This window comes from Ceratotherium simum, chromosome 16 (genome assembly GCF_057802395.1).
Source record: "Ceratotherium simum simum isolate JZ-2026a chromosome 16, ASM5780239v1, whole genome shotgun sequence".
NCBI classification, from domain to species: Eukaryota; Metazoa; Chordata; class Mammalia; order Perissodactyla; family Rhinocerotidae; genus Ceratotherium; species Ceratotherium simum.
The window spans coordinates 15,511,416-15,534,629 of record NC_141915.1 but is presented as its reverse complement, the minus strand read 5'-3'; the positions used below and the strand labels follow the sequence as shown (position 1 = coordinate 15,534,629).

General features: G+C 39.1%; 1 protein-coding gene across 1 annotated transcript in view; it reads right to left on the bottom strand.

Moving 5' to 3' along the window:
- METTL16 (methyltransferase 16, RNA N6-adenosine) overlaps positions 1–23,214 on the bottom strand; it is an 84,640-nt gene that overhangs the window by 44,791 nt on the left and 16,635 nt on the right. Inside the window, exons 3-6 of the mRNA XM_087440637.1 lie at positions 16,228–16,427; positions 10,949–11,089; positions 9,187–9,302; positions 6,031–6,173 (exon numbers count right to left, since the gene is read on the bottom strand). Coding sequence (XP_087296763.1) covers positions 6,031–6,173; positions 9,187–9,302; positions 10,949–11,089; positions 16,228–16,427 — 600 coding nt within the window. The remainder of the gene's footprint in view (positions 1–6,030; positions 6,174–9,186; positions 9,303–10,948; positions 11,090–16,227; positions 16,428–23,214) is intronic.

Below are 23,214 nucleotides of genomic sequence, written 5' to 3'. Positions count from 1 at the left end.
GACTTCAAAATATACTACAAAGCAATAGTAATCAAAACAGCATGGTACTGGCAAAGGAAACCATAAACAAAACAAAAAGACAACCCACCAACTGGGAGAAAATATCTGCAAATCATGTATCTGATAAGACGTTAATTTCCAAAATATATAAAGAACTCATATAACTCAACAACTAAAAAACAAACAACCCGATCAAAAAATGGGCAAAGGATATGAACAGACATTTTTCCAAAGAAGATATACAGATGGCCAACAGGCACATGAAAAGACATTCAACATCACTAATTATTAGGGAAGTACAAATCAAAACTACGAGATATCACCTTACACCTGTTAGAACGGCTATAACAAGACAAAAAATAACAAATGTCGGAGAGGATGTGGAACAAAGGGAACCTTCATACACTGTTGGTGGGAATGCAAACTGGAGCAGCCACTATGAAAAACAGTATGAAGATTTCTCAAAAAGTTAAAGATAGAAATATTTCATACGATCCAGCTATCCCACTACTGAGCATTTATTCAAAGAACTTGAAATCAACAATACAAAGAGATTTATGCACCCCTATGTTTATTGCAGCATCACTCACAATAGCCAAGACGTGGAAGCAACCCAAGTGCCCATCTACTGATGAATGGATAAAGAAGATGTGGTATATGTACACAACGGAATATTACTCACCCATAAAAAAAAGACAAAATCGTTCCATTTGCAACAACATGGATGGATCTTGAGGGTATTATGTTAAATGAAATAAGCCAGACAGAGAAAAACAAACACTGCATGATTTCACTCATATGTGGAAGATAAACACGTGGATAAAGAGAACAGATTAGCGGGTACCAAAGGGGAACAGGGGCGAGGAGAAAGGGATACATATGTATGGTGATGGATAAAAATGAGACTATTGATGGTGAGCAGGATGCAGTCTATACAGAAACTGATAAGTAATAACGTACACCTGAAATTACACAGTTATAAACCAATATGAGCTCAATAAAATAATTTAAATAAATAAAGTAGCCCCTTATCTTTCAGGCTGCTTATCTTTCTTCCTACCTTAGCAGGAAGAAAAAAAATCAAAATACCAGCATCGGCCTCCAGTGGAGCTCACAACTGAGAAATGCTCCTTCAAGTTTTAATTTAAACAATGCTGTTCTACCTACAGAACAAGCTAGTATACTATCTGACCCCCAGTAAATCTCTCTCTTCTCTATCTGTGTAGTGAGTTGGTACATTGCAGCAAAACATTTATTGATTTGTAGCCCTACTTTGGGTCCCAGTCAAAGACGAAACCAGAGGTCAAAAACAGCTATCCACAATAATAGTTTCAATAGACTTATCTATGGTAGTTTAGTGACAAATAAGAGAAGTGGTACATTCTTTGTAATAGTGAAAAAAAGAAATGTCCAATAAGAAGGTATTAGTTAATTATGGACTGTTGTCAAGCTATTTAAAATTACTGCTATGCATACCATTAACCACAAAGAAACACAGGAATGAAAAAAAAGTAAAGTTAAAAATAAAAGCAGAAGACAGAATTCTTTATATTTATAATTACAACCATGAGAATAAAAGAGGGGCGGCTGATTGGAAATGCACCCAAAATAAGCTAACAGTTGTGTCAGAGTGCTAGGATCAGTGTTTTCTCAATTTTCTAACTTTCTGTAATTGTGGTTATATAGTTTAAGAGATAACATGATTATAAATAATAGTAATAATATCTACCATTTACAGCACTTCACAGTCTACCTCCACATTAACATGTTAATTTCACTTCATTCTCAGAACAACCTTAAAAGGTACTATCCTGGGCTGGCCCGGTGGTGCAGTGGTTAAGTTTGTGCTCTTGGCTTTGGCGGCCCAGGGTTCACAGGTGATCAATGCACCACTTGTCAAGCCATGTTGTGGTGGCGTCTCATATAAAGCAGAGGAAGATGGCAGAGATATTAGCCCACGGCCAGTCTTCCCAGAGCTAATCTTCCTCACACACACACACAAAAAGATATTACCCCAACCTTATAGACAATGAAAATGAAGTGGCTTACCCTTTTATAAAGGCAAGTCAAACTTTGTAATAGAACTGGTCAGTCTTTCAGCTGGAGAATCAACTAAAAGCTCAGTTATAAAATCTACAGTTGTTCCCTGCAACCATCACTCATAGCACCACATAATTATACTAGCACTAGTTTAAAACAAAACAGAGGGGCTGGCCCCGTGGCTTAGCGGTTAAGTGCGTGCGCTCTGCTGCTGGCGGCCGGGGTTCAGATCCCGGGCACGCACCGACGCACCGCTTCTCCAGCCATGCTGAGGCCGCATCCCACAAACAGCAACTAGAAGGATGTGCAACTATGACATACAACTATCTACTGGGGCTTTGGGGAAAAAAAAAGGAGGAGAATTGGCAATAGATGTTAGCTCAGAGCTAGTCTTCCTCAGCAAAAAGAGGAGGATTAGCATGGATGTTAGCTCAGGGCTGATCTTCCTCACAAAAAAAAGAAAAAAAAGATTAAGTCAAAGAATCACATTCGAAGGGCCCAGACAATTAAATTTATTCCCCATCACCAAATATGGATTGCACCCAAATCCAAGAAGTATCCACTACCTGGCAGGGGGTAGGGAATGGAAAGGAAAAAGCAAAGAGGGAAGACGGGTGAAACCAGTATTAAGTTGGAACTTTGTAAGATATAGATCTCTGGTTCCTGGGAAAATCATAAAATCATTGCCATACCAGGTATCAGCTATAGACCTAATAAGCAATGAGAAACCTAATGACCAGGGAGAATTGAGGCCATGAGGAGTCTGATAAAGTCTGCCAATTTATTTAGAAGGTCAGATGAGTGAGTCTCTAAAAAAGAAAATGCTACTAAGTAAGCTCAAGTCAGAGGCACAAAAAGTGCAAGGTAAGGATGACAAGCACCTGTAAATCTTCATCAACAGTAGAAAGGCTGTGTCTACTTAGAAGTCTGGGGGTAGGCTGGGCTGCAGAGGCTGCATGGGGTGGTGGAAAGAGTACTAGACTAGAATCTGGAGACCTGGGTCTCAAGTTTCTAATCTGTAAAACTAAGAGTATAGATACCTTTACCTCCCAAGGGCCTCCCGGCTGCAATCTTCCCTAAGATAGAAAACAAAACTGCAACTGCTGCTGAGTGTGACTTAAGTGAGGCACGAATCGTAACAGGGAGGTGAGGCATCTTGAGTGCCATCACTGAGATCAGTCCAACAAATTTAACTTATTTCACCCCATAATTTTACAAATTCTGCTTAGTTTCTGCACTTTGTCAGGAACGGGAAGAAAAACATTCGAGAGGGATAAGAAGTAGATGGTAGGATTAAAATACTTGTTTTTAATCCCTTATTTTTCTGAGCTTCAAAGCATGCAGTTTTCATAGCACTCTAAAGTTTGAGAGTCGCAGCGGTATAAACATTATGTCAACTATAAAAATACGCAGGAGGGCATGAACTGGTGATACGTACAAATGAAAGCTGTCATAGCACAATGTGAAATTGTAAACAATATTTGTGAGCACCCTTTCAAAAAACATTGGTCTATTCTCTTTTCAAGAAAAATCACTTCATTTCTTCCCTTGCTTTTTATCATCCCTCTCAACCTGGCTGAGTCCTAACAGAGCAGACAAGACTGCTGTACTGTTTTTAAATAAATCATAACTGGGTAAAGTCTCCCATCTATGATACCACGCTTGAAATGATTAATTCTCCAGAGATATTCTCCTTAGCAATTTATCCTTCCTAGCAAACATACACCTATCATTCAATTTAGGGGCTACCATAGTGTGTACAGGCACACCTGGAATATTGACCAATTTCTCTATCTTAGAATAGTATTCCCTTAAAACATATTTTTGTAGTTCAAATGAGACTTTGGAAATAATAGAAGTTTACTGATTAAAAAGCCTCCTGAAAACAACCTTCTCCATTTTCCTGGTTGGCTCCAGTCCCCTCAAAAGCCAACAAATACTGAAATGGCCACAAGGCTCTGGTTACTGGTTTTCATGAGTTTCAATGTTCTGTTACTTTAAGTTTATTTCACTTACTCAGACTCTTCTCAATGCTCAGTATAACTTAAGTCTCTTTCTTCTTCATACCCTAATGTGTCTTTGAAGAAATCAATTTAAAGCAAAAATTGATTAACCTTTGGCTTCAATGATGTGTAAATTTTCTGAGAGGTAGACCATTCAATAATCCAGTTCCTTTCCACAATATTTAAATAAACTCACATTTAACAAATCAGGATATTTGTTGATTTTGGAATTGGCCTTTTATTAAAATAAGCAGCTTTAAACACCTATAAACCCGAAAGAAAAAGAAAAAAGAAAAACTTCCCTATTTAGCAATTCCAATTCTGGGTATATACCCAAAAGAATTGAAAGCAAGGTCTTAAGAGACATTTGCACACCCATGTTCATAGTAACATTATTCACAAAAGTCAAAAGATAGAAGCAACCCAAGCGTCTACCAACAGATGAATGAACACACAAAATGTGGTATACACATACAATGAAATATTAATATTATTCAGCCTTAACAAGAAAGGAAATCCTGATACATGCTATAACATAAATGAACATTGAGGACACAATGCTAAGTGAAAGAAGCTAGCCACAAAAAGACAAATAATACATGATTCCACTTACATAAGGTACCTAGAATAGTCAAATTCATAGAGTAAGAAAGTACAATGGTGCTTGTCAGGGACTGGGAGGAAGAGGGGAATGGGGAGTTGTTTAATGGGTATAGAGTTTTAGTTTTACAATACGAAAGTTCTTTTTTTTTTTTTTTAAAGGATATTTATTTTTTTCCCCCAAAGCCCCAGTAGATAGCTGTATGTCATAGCTGCACATCCTTCTAGTTGCTGTATGTGGGACGCAGCCTCAGCATGGCCAGAGAAGCAGTGTGTCAGCGCACACCTGGGATCCGCACCTGGGATCCGCACCCGGGCCACCAGCAGCGGAGCGCACGCACTTAACCGCTAAGCCATGGGGCCGGCCCATACAATACGAAAGTTCTGGAGATCAGTGGCACAACAATGTAAATGTACTTAACACTACTGAAGCGTACATTTTAAAAATTGTTAAGATGGTAAATTTTATGTTATGTGTATTTTACCACAATTTAAAATAACCTTGGGCCAGCCCCGTGGCTTAGCGGTTAAGTGCGCGCGCTCCGCTGCTGGCGGCCTGGGTTCAGATCCCGGGTGCGCACTGACGCACCGCTTCTCCGGCCATGCTGAGGCCGCGTCCCACATACAGCAACTAGAAGGATGTGCAGCTATGACACACAACAATCGACTGGGGCTTTGGGGGGAAAAATAAATAAATAAAATCTTTAAAATAATCTTCTCTATGTCCCAAAGCTAAATCCTAGGATTGAAAGCCCTTTTAGTTTTAAACTACAGCATTATCCAACATTTCAACAACACTTGGCAGGGTGAGAAGTCAAGTGAGACAAATAGCTCTTTTTGAGTAAATTACGCTGCTTAACAACAGGTGTGTTGTCCAAAATTAGCTGTTAAAAAGGAATAGCCTTAACTCTCCTCTGGAAATGGTTAGTGATCTCAGTTTCCCTTCATTAAGTTCTTGACAGCTCAAAGTCCTCACATCTGTCATTGTTTGGGAGGCTGATTCCAAGAACATAAATTGCTTCAAGGACTAGGCAACAAATTTATTCTGGTTCATGGGACAGATCTGAACCCACCTGTTTTCTAATCAAAAGCCATATTTGAATCAGTTTTGTTCCATCATAGTACCATACTAATGGGAGCAATACAATCATATGGTATTTTCCTCCTTTCTATCCATGTGGTATAGATGATTACAGGAAACACAAATCAATTAAAGGCATGAGAGCATCCTCAGAAACAGGGTCTTTGCAGACTGTAGAATCTGCTACCTTTTCAATTTTTATATGTTTATTCTTCAGACTACTGTGATTATGGTTCCTCTAAGTGACATGGTTCCTTTGGAATTACACGGGGGGGAAACATTCCTACACTGGAACAACCAACTTACCTTAATCTTTTCTTAAGTTGTAAACTGTCATGGATGATCCTTTTAACAAACTCTAATTCACCACCTTCTGCCATGATCTCTGTGATACCTCCTGTATTTACAGAACTAGGTGGAGGCCTCCGAGGATTTCGAGAGTTTACTCCCTAAACAACAACAAAAAAACTCTGGTGAAAAATTTTTACACCTTAAGACGAAGTCTTTGACTGCAATCTAGTTCTAAGTAAGAATGCTTAGACATAATTTCAGTTTACAAATATCATGCTAGATTTAGGATTTAAAAATCATATAGCCATTGCAATATTACATTTTAAACAACTGCATTCATGCAAATATTCCTTCCCAGGGTCTTCTACCTTCCATCTCTGTGATTAAACATAGAAAAATTTTACATTTAACGTAGTCTAATCCATCACTTTTTCTTTATGCTTTCCGTCTTGGTATCATGCACAGAAAATAGTCTACCCAAAAACTATATAAATCTTTATAAATGTTTTCTTCTAGTACTTTTATGGTCTCACTTTTTAAATTTAAATATCTAATCCACTCCTACCTCATGCCATATTAAAAAATTAACTGAAAATGGATCGAAGATCTAAATATAAAAGCTAAAACTCTTAGAAGAAAATGTATGAGTAAATCTTCATGACCTTGGATCAGGCAATGGTTTCTTAGCTATGACATCAAAAGCATAAGCAACAAAAGAAAAAAATAGATAAAACAGACTTCCTCAAAATTAAAAACTTTTGAGTTGCAAAGGACACCATCCAGAAAGTGAAAAGACAGAATGGGAGAAAATGTTTGCAAATAATATATCTAATAAGGGACTTGTGTCTAGAATACAAAAAGAATTCTTACAACAATAATAAAAAGAAAAATAACACAATTTTTAAATGGGCAAAGGATCTGAATAGACATTTCTCCAAAGAAGATATACAAATGGCCAAGAAGCACATGAAAAGATGTTCAATACCATTAGCCATCAGGGAAATGCACATCAAAACCACAGTGAGATACCACTTCATACCCACTAGGATGGCTATAATCAAGAAGACAGATAATAATAAGTGTTGAGAAGGACGTAGAGAAATTGGAACCCTCATACACTGCTGCTGGTGGAATGAAAAATGGTCAGCCACTTTGGAAAACAGTCTGGCAGTGTCTCAAACAATTAAACATAGAATGACCACATGACCCAGTAATTCCACTCCTAGGCATATACCCAAGAGAAATGAAAACATATGTCCACACAAACACTTGTACAAGAATGCTCACAGCAAATTATTATAATAGCCAAAAAGTGGAAACAACCCAAATGTCCATCAACTGATGAAGGATAAGTAAAATGTGACATATCAGGGCCAGCCCGGTGGCACAGTGGTTAAGTTCGCGAGCTCTGCTTCAGCGGCTAGGGGTTTGCAGGTTCAATCCCGGGCATGGACCGATGCATTGCTTGTCAAGCCATGTTGTGGCCATGTCCCATATAAAGTAGAGGAAGATGGGCATGGATGTTAGCCCAGGGCCAGTCTTCCTCAGCAACAAGAGGAGGACTGGCAATGGATGTTAGCTCAGGGCTGGCCTTCCTCACACACACAAAAAAAAGTGATATATCCATACAATGGAATATTATTCAGCAATAAAAAGAAATGAAGTATTGATCCATGCTACAATATGGATGAACCTTGAAAATATATTATGCTTAGTGAAAAAGGCAGTCACAAAAGCCCATTTATTGTATGATCCCATTTATATGAAATGTCTAAAACAGCAAATCCATAGAAACAGAAAGTAGACTGTGGTTGCCTAGGACTAAGGGGGCTGCAAGGAAATGGAGAGTAAATGCTAATGGGTATAGGATTCTTTTAGGGGTGGTGATGAAAATGTTCTAAAATTGACTGTGGTGATGGCTGTACAACTCTGTAAATATACTAAAAACAATTAAATTCTACCCTTCAAGTGGGTGAACTGTATGGTATGTGAATTACATCTCGACAAAGCTGTTATAAAAAGATACTTAGTTTTGGAGCTAGTAATATTCTATTTCTTCATCTGGATGCTGGTTTACAGGAGTGTTCGCTTTGGAAAATCCACGGTTTACACTTACAGCATGTAAATGGTACCTCTAGGGTATCTGAGTGATTCTAAAACAGTTTATTCTCTCAAGGTTGTAAGCATACACAACCCCTCATTTCCTTCTGATTAACAGTTTTCACTTTCTATTAATAGGGAATTTAACAGATGAAGGAAAACTTAGGTTAAGTCATTAATATTTTATAGCATTGAGTTTCTTAATAGGTTGTTGTTTTCATCCAATGTTTCTCTTTCCATATTCCTGAGCAAATACATTTTCCATTAGAAGTTGAAAGACTAAATTGGACATTTGTTTACTATCAAATGACAGGTGGCAGTAAAAACAGTGATCTCCTCCCTAAGCCAATAAGCCCAATATAAGAGTGGACTGTGACTTAAGTTGATCCAATCAGAAGAAACCCAAATGTTCAATGGTTTTCAGAAGAAAAGAGTTCTCTCCTCACCCTCTCCACCCTCTCCTCCTCCCCAAATATTACTCTGCCACAAGCAAACCAGCCTGAGAATAAAAACTAAGGCCAGGTGAGAGCCAAAAGAAACCTGGAAAAACACAGCCTCAGCCTTGATACTACTATGAACTCCTTGATCAAGCTGTTCCTGAAGTCCATATTATCGCTGGATTTGTCAGATACGTAAGTCAATAAACTTTCTTTGTTGTTAAGTCAATCTGAATTGGGGGGGGCCGGCCCGGTGGCGCAAGCAGTTAAGCACATGCACTCTGCTGCAGCAGCCCGGGGTTCAGCGGTTCGGATCCCGGGCGCACACTGACGCACTGCTTGGCAAGCCATGCTGTGGCAGCGTCCCATATAAAGTGGAGGAAGATGGGCACAGATGTTAGCCCAGGGCCAATCTTCCTCAGTAAAAAAAGAAGAGGATTGGCAGATGTTAGCACAGGGCTGATCTCCTCAACAAACAAACAAATAAAAAAAATCTGAACTGGGTTTTCAGATGCTTGATACCAGGGCATCCTGATACAGCTTCCAAACAAGATAAAAGTTGCTCTTTGCTCTCATCTTTGCAAACAAGGAAAACTTAAGTAAATATTTAATTACTTTAAAGAAGATATTTTACCTTGGCTTCCAACTGATTGGCAAAAAAGGGAGGGTTGCACATGCAAAAGTCATAGATTATCTCAGATTCCTCTTTAAGAGCATCCATCAGGAGTGTCTTCTGTGGTACTTTTACCACTAGGAGAAAAAATAGGAACTGTTAACTACTATTAATGCTGTGGTAGTTTTCAAATGTGTCCAAATTCCTTTACAGAAGGGACCTCTAGTCCCTTCAGGTGAAGTTTAATATCCCTCTCCTTGAGTATAGGCTGCTCAGTGACTCGCTTTTATTGAATAGAATATGATGGAAGTGACAGGGTGCCACTTCTGAGGCTAGGTCATAAAAAGCAATATGGCTTCCTCCTTGTCCTATCTCTTGAATTACCTGCTCTAGGAGAAGCCAGCTGACATGCTCTAAGAATGCTCAAGAAGCCCTGAGGAGAGATCCACACAGCAATGAACTAAGGCTTCCTGCCAACAGTCACATAAGTGAGCCATCTGGGAAGCAAATCTCTATCCCGAGTCAATCCTTCAGATGACTGCAACCTCATGGAAGACTCTGGACCAGAACCACCCAGCTAGGCCATGCCCAAATTCCTGACCCATAGAAACTATGAGATAATAAATGTTTATTGTTTAAAACTGCTAGATTTTAGAGTAATTTGTAATACAGAAATGGAGAAATAAAAAACACATAAACAATATTAGTATCTCCCCTTACAATGATGTGTTTGTAATAAAAGCCTATTTCTTCCATAAAGAGACATAAAGTCCCTTTAATGAAAAAAAAAAAAGAAGAGCCCTTTATATATACAATAAGCACAAAAAGAGAAAGGAACTGATCACTAAGGCAATTTGACTATTTGTAGCACAGTTCCACACACTGAAATAAAAAAGATGATACAGTTTAATCAACAGTAGGGTTCTTAGCCTTTTAACATCTTGATGCGGTTACTTCATATATAGTTGATACTCATTATTCACAAGAGTTATGTTCTATAAAGTCACCAGAAACACTGAATTAGTGAATACTGAACCAATAGCTCCTACAAATATAGGCTTAGGTAACTATGAGCCTCTGGTCACAACACTGTCGTCAGCCAATCAATATATAACCTTGTTTTATGTGTGTTTCTGTTTAAAGAAACATATTTTTTATTTATTTAACACATATTGCTATTCATGAACATTGAACTCACAGCCAAGAGCACTATAATTCATGTTTGAATGAAGCTTATCTAACACATGTATTTTCTCTGTAAGGCACATCACAACCTTCTTGTACTTAGTAACACTAGAAAGCACTTAAGCGCTATGTTTAGAGACCATTTTAAACAGCAAAATCACCATGAAAAAACACAAAAAATGTGGCACTAAACAGATCATGAAAAGGACATTTGTTTACAGCATGAGAGTTGAAATGACAGCAGAGCGTCGTCGCTGCAACTTCAGCTGGGAACACGCACATTGGGTGACTCAAATTTTTTTACTGCTCTGCACATGTCTATGAATGACCACAAAAATACCACAAGTATTGATTTTGAGGTTAAAAATAACCCCAAGTAGGCAAATTCACAAATACAGAATCCACGGAATTACAAAGATCGACTGTATTTACTACATTTCTTCTGAGTTAATTCGGATAACAAAATAGCAAACCCAATTACAATGGACCAGATTTTTTTAAATTACCAAAGTCTGTATATTAAAGCAAAAGATAATTAGGTATGTTAAATCAGAAAGGTTAATAAGCTTGAAAGGGATATTTATTCTGTAGAGCTAACCTTTTATAAGATCCGATAAGTTATTCTGTTCCACATTTTTCTTTGCATAGTTGAAACACATATCATCCACTTCTGTTGCAAGGAAATACCAGCCATTTAAGGTTGTTCCAAGTAAAGGATAGATGCAGGATGCCCCAGTACCTAGCAAAATGAAAATTGAAAACACCTGAGGGAGAAATGAGCCTAACAAGAAAAACACAGTGCTTCTCTTCTTAGAATTCATATAGCCTTAAGAACAAGCTGGTACCTGATTAAATACACGCTGTGGCTACTGGGTTATCGAGTCATTGCATGTATGTTAGTCTCACCTCATAATTAGATTCAAATTTCCTAGAGCATAGAAACCTTGCTGTCCTCTTCTTTTGTATATCGTATGTAAAATGAAGTGTGCATAATTCGCTGGTGATCAAGGACTACATGACTGATTAACTGAAAATGGTCAAAATTCAATTTAATTTACTTTATAAAAAGTCTTCATTTTAAATCTTAGACAAAACTTGATTTTCTTAAAATAAATCAAAGCTATCTGTTAAAACACTACAGTAATATCTTAAAATAGATCAATGTACATCCCATTCCCCAAAAGCAGAAAAAAATACACAGAGTATAAAATTTTTATGATCTTAAACTGCCCAATTCCCCACATATCTGTAAATTGTTACTTGAAGGAAACCAGAAGAAAAAACACTAAAGAGAAAATTAATTTCTTAGAGGTGGAGACATGGAAAGACATTTGATCCAGATGCAAAACATCAGTCATTGGCTTGCCCTATCATAGTTTCAAGGGAGATATCCAGAGGCAAACGCTCCAGGCAAAAATCACTCTCTGACAACCAGGGTTTGATGCTAAACTTGTATGTAGAACCTCGATCCATGGATTGGACCACTAACCACAAATACTGCTTTTACAACTACTTACTAATCCTGACCAATAAGATTCTAAAGAGCATACTCAAGAGAAAAAAAGCCAGTTTCTCCCAAAGGCTGTACCTCCCGAAGGTACAGTCAGCCTATACCTGCCACTCCAGGCCTGCTTCCCCCTGACCACATCTTGGTGCCAATCTAGCCTTCTAAGGATTTGGCAGGAAGAGGTGGAGGCTAGAGATACTCCTAACCCACAGGGAACTGAGGCTCATCTTACTGCTTCTTCACTACGTATTCTGAACAGGATGAACAGGATAGTAAAAGACACGACAACAACTGACAGCCAGAACATTTAAGTCTTTGACAGTCACAACGATTGCTACACTTCCTATCATGTTTACCTAATAGCATCCCGGCCCTGATGCCACTGGGTAAACACCTCCTTGGGGATGTGTGAGATGGTGAGGGAAGGGTTGGTAAAGGGTACTTAGCTCCTCTCTGAGGCCACAATTATTTAGACCCTGCTAGCCATTCTGGTAAGCCAGAGTCACTCAGAATAAGGAAATTTAAGTAGCACTTTTAGCAATGCAGGAAAAAAAAATCCAGGCCCTTGGTTCTCACACAGCTGCCTCTTTCTTCACACTTCAATTTCATTTATTTTTTTTTTTTTATAATTTTATTTATTTATTTATTTTTTCCCCCAAAGCCCCAGTAGATAGTTGTATGTCATAGCTGCACATCCTTCTAGTTGCTGCATGCGGGACGCGGCCTCAGCATGGCCGGAGAAGCGGTGCGTCGATGCATGCCCGGGATCCGAACCCGGGCCGCCAGCAGCGGAGCGTGCGCACTTAACCGCTAAGCCACGGGGCCGGCCCTTCAATTTCATTTAAAAGCAAAAAGAAACAAGTACATTTTCTTTCAGTTGCCCAACAATCAGGTACCTCCAGGATAATAAACTGGTAAAAGCAAGACCTGTCCTCAGCCAAAAAAATCAAGTTTCTCAATTCTTTTTTTTTTTTTTTTTAAAGATTTTATTTATTTATTTTTGCCCCAAAGCCCCAGCAGATAGTTGTATGTCATAGCTGCACATCCCACCAGTTGCTGTATGTGGGACGCGGCCTCAGCATGGCCGGAGAAGCGGTGCGTCGGTGCACGCCCGGGATCCGAACCCGGGCCGCCAGCAGCGGAGCGCGTGCACTTAACCGCTAAGCCACCGGGCCGGCCCGAGTTTCTCAATTCTTAAGATCAAAAGACTTGCATTCTGACATCCTAATCCCCTCAGAAAGCTGAAAGACATTTTAAAACGGGCAATAATCCTTGTAATGATAAATAAAAATGGAAAGTGTATAATCATAGAATTAGAGCAAACTGATGGAGTCTGGGGGAAGAATTTATATAAAACCCTAATTAGAACGAATGTGATTTCAGCAAGAGTGCCCCTTGTGAAGAGCTAAAATCCATTAAACTTCTATATCCCCAAGTGTTGTTTTAGAAGGTTTGGAGCATAATAAAAATAAATTAGCACCAAATAGGCTCTCAAGCTTTTTAAGCTTTTTTTTTTTTTTTTGTGAGGAAGATCAGCCCTGAGCTAACATCCATGCCAATCCTTCTCTCTTTGCTGAGGAAGACTGGCCCTGGGCTAACATCCGTGCCCATCTTCCTCCACTTTATATGGGACGCCGTCACAGCATGGCCTGACAAGCAATGCATCGGTGCGCGCCCAGGATCCGAACCCGGCCTGCCAGCAGCGGAGCGCATGCACTTAACCGCTAAGCCACGGGGCCAGCCCATTTTTAAGCTTTCTATAACCAATAGCTTTCTATAGCCAATCTTCTGCCATGAACATAAAAGGGCAGAATCTTTTGTTAAATCCCATTATTTTTACATAGTGCTTAGCTCATGTGGGGTGGTCAGAATTTTGAATGTTGAAAGAATGATGTATTTATCTATCAACATTCATTAAGTTATTTACTGGACACCTACTATGCGCCAGAAACTTTGCTAGGCCTGGGGATATTATAGTAAGCAAAAAAGGAACAAGCTCTGCACTTTACAATCTAGTGGCAGAGATTATAACCTAGTGGCAGACAAAGACATGAGTTAATCAGACAAGCGAACGTGTAGTTAAAAACTAAAAAAATGTCATGAAGGAAGAAACATGGTTTTCTAAAGCTCATAATCAAGGAACTTGTCTTATGCTGGAAGGTCAGAGAAGATGTTCCTGGTAAATAAGGCTTGAGTTGACAACTACAGTATAAATAAGAATTAATGAGGGGCCGGCCCAGTGGTGTAGCAGTTAAGTGCGTGCGCTCCGCTGCGGCGGCCCAGGGTTCGGATCCCAGGCGTGCACGGATGCACCACTTGTCAAGCCACGCTGTGGTGGCATCCCGTATAAAGTAGAGGAAGATGGGCATGGATGTTAGCCCAGGGCCAATCTTCCTCAGCAAAAAGAGGAGGACTGGCAACAGATGTTAGCGCAGGGCTAATCTTCCTCACAAAAAAAAAAAAAAAAAAGAATCAACGAGGTGAAGATGGGGAAGTTCCCAGCAGAGGGAAGGATATGTACAAAGGCCTGGAGTCATAATGCTTTATTAGAAGAACTGAAGACAAATGCAAGGAAGAGAAGCACATAAGATGAGGCCTACAGAAGAGGGCAGGGATCAGACAATGGAAATTCTAACAGGCCAAGTCAAGGTTTTGGGTGTTTATCACAGAAGCAATAGGAACCCATTAAAGTGGTAAAGATGTGATGATATGGGTTTATACATACTTTCTGCAGAATGGAACAGAGTAGCTGAGAAGCTATTCTGTAGACCAGGAGAGATGATGGAGACTTGCACTGGGATGGTGGCAGTGGAGAGAAGCAGATGACAAGAAATACTTGAGAAAGAAAAATCAACAGGAAATGGTGATAGACATTCTCAATGAGAATGGGGAGAAGTAAATATCAGGGGTGACAGGGTGGATTGTGGTGGATTCACTGAAGTAAGAAACAAAGGAAGAGGACCAAGATCAGGAAAAAAGAATATGAGTCTGGTCTTGGATGTGGCAAAGTCTGAGATGTTTCTGAGATATCCAAGTTTCTGAAACATATGGGACTAGAGCTCAAGAAAAGTAATCCAAGTTGGAGGAATACATAAATTTATAGGTTACTCGTATGGAGGTGAAAAATAAAGTCATAGATGTGGATGCAATTGCCTAGAGGTAGGGTGCTGCATAAGAAAAGGGCTAAAGGGCCGGCTCCGTGGCTTAGCGGTTAAGTGCGCGCGCTCTGATGCTGGCGGCCCGGGTTCGGATCCCGGGAGCGCCCCGAGGCACCACTTCTCCGTGCAACGCGAGGCCGAGTCCCATGTACAGCAACTAGAAGGATGTGAACCTATGACATACAACTATCTACTGGGGCTTTGGGGAGAAAAAACTGAATAAATAAAATCTTAAAAAAAAAAAAAAAAAGAAAAGGGCTAAAGACTGAGCTCAACATTCAATGGCCAGATATAGGAAAGTAAGCCTGAAAAGGGGAAAAGAATGACTAGAAATGAAAGAGGAAAAGCAGAGGAGTCTGGCGTCATGGAAGCCAACGGAGGAGAGTGCAATAAAGGCTAAAGGAGGGGTCGATAAATGCTGCTGAAAAGTTGTGTATGATGAGGACTGAAATGCATGCAAATGTCAAAGTTAAACATTTACTACTACCTAGAGATTGTTTCCTATTAACTATATTATATTTAGGAGTAGAGTTACAGAGCTTTTAATTCCATTTTTCCCATGAAGGACTAGTAAAAGCCAAAGGATTAAAACAAATTTTAAATCCTAGCAAATGAAAACATTGGCTATGATAAACATACATTTATAATTGCAAAACATACCCTGGCTTCATTTCCTTCTGTATCTCCACTTACTCTTCCAAATGAACCAAACTGAAAGTCTTCTCCATTGTAAAAGTTTACAATTAAGAGAATATCTTACTTTAACTTGATGACTTTCTTCCTACTTTTAATTTTGGATTAATTATCCTCTACAAATAATCACTCAAGAAATTCCTGAAACTATTCAGGCCCACAAGATCTTTTATTAAATAGCCATCACCACAAAATCCCAATATGGGGACTACTATACTAATACCAAACAATTCAGAGTAAAAATAATGCCCAACAGACACAGGCATCAAGGTGGTAATCTGCAAAGCTAAGAAAACAAGAGCTTCACTTCCCTTCTGCACTTCTCTTACGTTTGGTGCTAACAATCCCTTCTCAGGAGAAATCAACGGCAAAAAAGCCCAAGTGTAGCAAATAAGAACAATAATATCCACCCGCAGCTTCTTTCACGCAAGAAAGACCCAGAAGAGAAGTTTACAAAGAATGTGACCTTGCAAAATTTATGAAACATGTTTAGCCAAAAAAGAATTTTAAACCACGTACCTATGTCAATTCCTCTCCGGAGAGTACTTTTGTCAGAATCCTGATGACCAATCAGATCTTCCACCCAATGAATATAGTTGAGTCTCAAGGGAACTGTGGGAATTAGTCTCTCCAACGGAATATCAATAGAAAGTCCAAAATCTTCCCTCAGGAGAGTACAAGTCAGAGCTCTGACTGCTTCAGGATCTTTAAAATTAAGACTGAGGAGTGGAGAAAAAGAAGTAAAACTCATTAGTAAGATTTGCTAAGCTGTAAAAACTCTACGGCAGCCAGGCAATACCAAACACCCATTTGAATTTCCTAGGAGATCACACATAAATAGCTATATAGAGCACTTGGCACAGTGGCATACACTGTGTGTTTAACACAGTCACAGTACATGAAAGGCAGTACAAATTTCCACCGAAACCACTGTATTTTTCATACAGGGAGCATAGAAGACAAGCATGCCTCTGTTCCAATTCCCGCCTGATCATCTCTTTACTTACTTATGTGACTTTGGACAAGTTCTTTAACCTCTATGAGACTGTCTCCCCAGCTGTAAAATGGGGATAATGGTACCTATATTATAGTGCTGCTGTGAGATAATCTGTGAAACATACTTAGCATAATGTCCAGTACATAGTAACTATTTTATAAATGCTGGCTATTTTTACTATTATCATTAACATCATTTGACATTAGCGTTCTTTGAAAATCATACTTAAACATGGAAAGAAAGCAGTAAAAAATGTTTAATAATGAAAATAGGATAAGATACTTAAAATAACAAATACTACAGATATCAAATTTAAAATGTAACTATTTTTAGCAGCTTTACTGAGGTATACTTTACATACTATAAAAGTCACCTGTAAGTAAACAATTCAATAATTTTTTGTATATTAGGAGTTGTGCAACCATCACCTCAATCCAATTTTAGAACACTTCAATCACCCCAAAAAAGAAACATCATGCCCATTTGCAAGTCATTCCTCGTTTCCACCCTCAGCTCTAGGCAACCACTAATGTACCTTCTGTCTCCATAGATTTGACTTTTGTGGACATTTCATACAAATGAAATCATGTAATATGTGGTCTTTGTATCTGGATTCTTTCACTTAGCACAATGCTTGCAAGGTTCATCCATGGTGTAGCACATATCAGTACCTCATTCCTTTTTATGGCCAAATAATATTCCATTGTATGGATAATGACGTTGTAGTTTATTTATCATATGGATAACCACATTTGTGGTTTGTTTATCCATTCGCCACTTGATGGACAGTTGGACTGTTTCTACTTTTTGGCTATTATGAACAATGCTGCTACAACCATTCACATACAAGTCTTTGTATGGATGTGTTTTCATTTCTCTTGGGTAGATACTTAGGAATGGATTCTATGATATATTTGTTTAACTTTTTAAGAAACTTGCACCAATATAACTATTTTGATGTTAAAATGCTGCTAAGCTGAAAATCTTAAAAAGAAAACCAACAGATCTTATTTATAAATGGGGTAATGAAAAGACAGAGCAGAAAGCCAGCAGATGGAACTGAACTATGAAAGGTAAGGAGAGCTTTGAAACTGTCTGCTCAGAATTCTGGCCTAAAGTTGTATGGTCAGACAGCTGGCCATCCTCAACAACTTCTGATCTGCCCCATCTTCTCTTCTGTTCCTTTCTTGCTCATCAAATGACCAATCATTTTGAAAAACTCAATGCCCAGATGCTTGAGTACCAAGACAGAAAGAAGAGTGCTCTATCCACCTGGCTACCATGGAAACTGTAGGCAGGTACCATGGACCCAAGGTCCTCCATCACCCATAGCAAAAATGTTCTACTATAGGAGTTCAGAAACCTGGACTCTAACCTTGGTTCTGCAATCAAGTAGCCATGGACTTAAAGTCACTTCAGTTCTTAGATCTCAGTTTCTCCAACTGTAAAATTAAGGGATTGGACACAATAATCTAAGGGTCCTCCAAGTAAAATCTTATGGCTCTATGAAGAATACTACACACTAGTACAATGGTAGTAACTTAAATATTTGTACAGCAAATTATGGAGACATGGAAGAATCAAAACAATTACTGAAGACAGAATAACCAAACAACAGGAAACATTTCCATCATCCTCCAGCCTGACCCCATAACAAATCCTTTATTCTTCTGCTGCATGATACTATGCATGCAGGAACATTATTGAAGACATATTAAGGAATATACACCCAGCAATTATTAGATGACATGATCTACTCTTTCAAACAACTGTTTAGAAAAACACAACTTTCAAAGTAAAAGAACTTGTGAAAAGAGTGATGATGGGCAGGATTAGATTTCAGGAATATAGATTTGTTTGTTATCTATACAAAAACTGCAATCTGTACTTGAAAATAACCATTTTTTGTGACCTTTAAGAATGCTTCGGTGGTGGGGGGAGACCAGCCCTGTGGCATAGTGGTTGAGTTCGCACGCTCCACTTTGGCGGCCCCGGGGTTTGCGGGTTTGGATCCCAGGTGCAGACCTACACACCACTCATCAAGACATGCTGTGGCAGCATCCCACATACAAAAAATAGAGGAAGACTGGCACAGATGTTAGCTCAGGGCCAATCTTCCTCACGAAAACAAACACAAAAAAAGTATGCTTCAGGGGGGCCGGCCTCGTGGCTCAGCGGTTAAGTGCGCGTGCTCCGCCACTGGCGGCCCAGGTTCGGATCCCGGGCACGCACTGACGCACCGCTTCTCCAGCCACACTGAGGCTGCGTCCCACATACAGCAACTAGAAGGCTTTGCAACTATAACATACAACTATCTACTGGGGCTTTGGGGGAAAAAAAGGAGGAGGATTGGCAATAGATGTTAGCTCAGAGCCGGTCTTCCTCAGCAAAAAGAGGAGGATTAGCATGGATGTTAGCTCAGGGCTGATCTTCCTCACAAAAAAAAAATAATAATAATGCTTCAGGGCATAAATTTATAGGGAAAAAAATGGAAGAGATTAAGAATGAAACTTTAATATAACCTACAGCAAACAGAAAGAGGATTGCTATAGCGGAATCTCAAGAGATACAATAAGGGCCTAAAAGCAATGACACTCCCATAGCAATGAGCACACCTAGCATTCCAGATCTTGGTTTCCAAATATCACTCTCCACCAAAAGGAATCAGAGTTGCTTGGATAAATGGTGGTTCCATGTGGAACAGGGAAAGTATAAGATGAGCCTGGAACGTTTTAGAAAATAAGATAGGCTCAAAGAAAGATGAGGAGAAATCAAAAGGACACGGGGCCAGAGGCTGGCCCTGTGACCTAGTGGTTAAAGTTTCACGCACTCTGCTTTGGCAGCCCAGGTTCACAGGTTCGGATCCCGGGCACAGACCCACACCACTTGTCAGCCATGCTGTGGTGGTGACCTACATACAAAATAGAAGAAGACTGGCAGAGATGTTAGCTCAGGGCTAAGCTTCCTCAGCAGGGAAAAAAAAAAAGAAAAGGCCACGAACCAGCTTGAAGGGGCTCCCATTGGCCAAATCTGGGACAACCTGAATGAAGAATGTCAGCAAGGGATTATAGCCCAAGGAAAAAAGAATAAGTAAGTCCATACTTATACAAATGGATAAATAAATGCAGGAGAAGGGACAGCTCCTTCTTACAGAAGAATGACAATTAGGGGCTGGCCCGGTGGCACAAGCGGTTAAGTGTGCGTGCTCTGCTTCGGCGGCCTGGGGTTCGCAGGTTCAGATCCTGGGTGCGCACCAACGCACCGCTTGTCAGGCCATGCTGTGGTGGTGCCCCATATAAAGTAGAGGAAGATGGGCACGGATGTTAGCCCAGGGCCAGTCTTCCTCAGCAAAAAAAAAAAAAAAAAAGAGGAGGATTGGCAGATGTTAGCACAGGGTTGATCTCTTCACCAAAAAAAAAAAAAGTGACTGACTTTACATTTAGGTAGGGATTGGTGATCTTTTAAAGCTAAAACCAGTTTCTATAAAACAGTGGAAGTGGAAGTTTATTGTATAAATATACACTAGCACTAAAAAGTCTCATTAAAATATATTAAGCCTATTTAAAAGGGTATTAAGTCTATTCCTAGACATCAGAAGTAGATATATATTAATTCTGTCATTTGTGGGGGATGATAAAAGAGTTAATCCATGGGCAAGCAACCATGAACACATTTCGGCTTCACTCAATCGCACAGCAATTGCCTCAATCAATTTTCACATTAAAAAAAAAAAAGGACCTGCACTACGATTGTATTTCTTCCTCAATTAAAAGCAGTACAAACTCAGCTTTAACAATATAAATGATGTAGCAATAAAAAGGTATTAAATCTATAAAGACTTTATTTTTAATTCTAACAAGAACATTGTATTTCACTCCTGTGAAATCAGTCAAGTGTGTGAAAAAGACGGGCCAACTCCATTTCCTTCAATGACAGAGCAATTGAGAATCCATTTTTACACATGGAAAGAAGCTCACATCTGAGTACCACACTAAGGCATTCAAAGAAATTCACATTCTTTATTCTATAACAGTAGCCCAATCTGTTTCTAAACTACATTGCTAAAATACACAAAAGGAAAACATCCCAATATAATGTTTATGTTCAAAGCCTTAGGGCCGGCCCCGTGGCTTAGCAGTTAAGTGCACGCGCTCCGCTATCGGCGACCCAGGTTCAGATCCCGGGCACGCACCGACGCACCGCTTCTCCGGCCATGCTGAGGTGGCGTCCCACATACAGCAACTAGAAGGATGTGCAACTATGACATACAACTATCTACTGGGGCTTTGGGGGAAAAAAGAAAAAGAGGAGGATTGGCAATAGATGTTAGCTCAGAGCCAGTCTTCCTCAGCAAAAAGAGCAGGATTAGCACGGATATTATTAGCTCAGGGCTGATCTTCCTCACAAAAAAAATAATAAAATAAAATAAAATCCACCCTTAAAAAAAAACGCCTTAAAATCTGAAATGAGAAACTTCAGAATTTTTCTATCAAAGAAACTTAATAACCAAGATACCTTATAAAATAAACTTGATGAACAGTATTACCTAAGAACAGTACATACTGACATAATTACTGTCCTACAACTTCTGAATGTTATTTTGCACTGGCATTTTGAAGTAAATTGTGAAAATCAGGGATTGCAAATTCAAATATTTACAAGGTGCTACTCAAAATGGCGGTCCCTGACAAGATATAGAGCTTGTGCTGGAATGCAAATCAACACACTGAAGAAAGTCATGCAACCAAGAAAATGTCTGCTGAACTAAACATGTGGTGTAAGGTCCTTATTTCTGTGGACAATAACAAATAGTTTGTGGCCGAGCAGCCAGTTCAACAGCCACATTTTTAGTAGCACTATGCCAGATGACATAAATGACCATTTCAAAGGGTATGACCACCGTTTAGTTCTAGGTAATTAACGTCAAGTGGGTTTGCCAGCCCAGTTTTGCCAGATCTCTAAAATTTTCAAATGAAACCAGCAACCCACAATTTTATATGAAATTCCCCGACTCTTAAAATCTATGTCAGCAATAAACAACTGCAAGCCTTATACAACTCACACACTGACAGGCTGCACCTTCTATTGTAAATTAGTGGAATTACAAAGAAATTTGGGGTACTTGGCTACTCCACACCACTTTTAAAGATGAAGTACAAAAATGTTTCACTCTCTTTGAGCACTACCTTGCTCAACTGAGTTATATGGAATGGGTTAGAATTTTTAATAAGTTATGATAGGGGCCGGCCCCGTGGCTTAGCGGTTAAGTGCACGTGCTCCACTACCAGCGGCCTGGGTTTGGATCCCGGGTGTGCACTGACGCACCACTTGCCGGGCCATGCTGAGGCGGCGTCCCACATACAGCAACTAGCAGGATGTGCAACTATAACATACAACTATCTACTGCGGCTTTGGGGAGAAAAAGGGAAAAAAAAAAAAGGAGGAGGATTAGCAATAGATGTTAGCTCAGAGCCGGTCTTCCTCAGCAAAAAGAGGAGGATTAGCATGGATGTTAGCTCAGGGCTGATGTTCCTCACAAAAAATAAGATAAAAAATAAAATAAAATAAAATACAATGGTGATTTTATAGTATATGAATTATATCTCAATTTTTAAAAAAGTCAAAATAGAAGAAGCTAGTTGACAAAGAGAGAGATTAAATATTTAAGAAAATGAATACTGGACTATGTAAAGTTCCTGAGATGAGGGGAGGGTATGGGATCCAAAACACAGATGGAATACTTAATTGAATTAGAATATAATAAGCGTAATAGTAATAATAATAATTGGTTGTTGAACAGAAACAAAAAACAAACCCATGGTCTTTTGTAGTGTTTTCCACCAACTCATACCTATCTATGACTGAGTTTAAGAATTTTTTTTTTTTAACTATAATACCCCCATGGGTCAAATAAGCAAATAGATAGTAATATCATACAAAAACAAAGATCCTGGAACAGTAGAAATGACCATTACTGATAACTTTAAATTAACCAAAGAACCTAAAATACTACTTGCAAAATAGTAAGAAACTACCTTGATCAATCAAGTTGATCTCTTAAATGCAGATCCCTATGCTAGCTAAAGAGCAAATGACAGGCAAGAAAAACCTAGTCATCCAAATACCTTTCTAACCTTTCCAAGTACAGTTAAGAGAACTGCAATTTTCTAGCAAAGCCCAGTGACTTATCCTAAATTCAGTGAAACTTAAATAAATAAGTCCAATAGTAAGAGAAACAGTTAAATAAATTTAAGTTTTGCATTACAGAAAAGTAATCAACAGGGAGTTGGCTGAATGAGCTATAATACATCCACACAAGAGAATACTCTGCAGTCATTAAAAGGAGTAAGACTGAACTGATCCACACAGTCTGGTAGAAAGAGGGCTCCTTGATATATTAAACTAAAAAAAAACCCCACAACTTTGAGTAAAAGCACATATGTACATTATAATCATATCCTAGTAAAACTAAAACTAAAACAAAACAAAAAACACCCTGTACACACGTA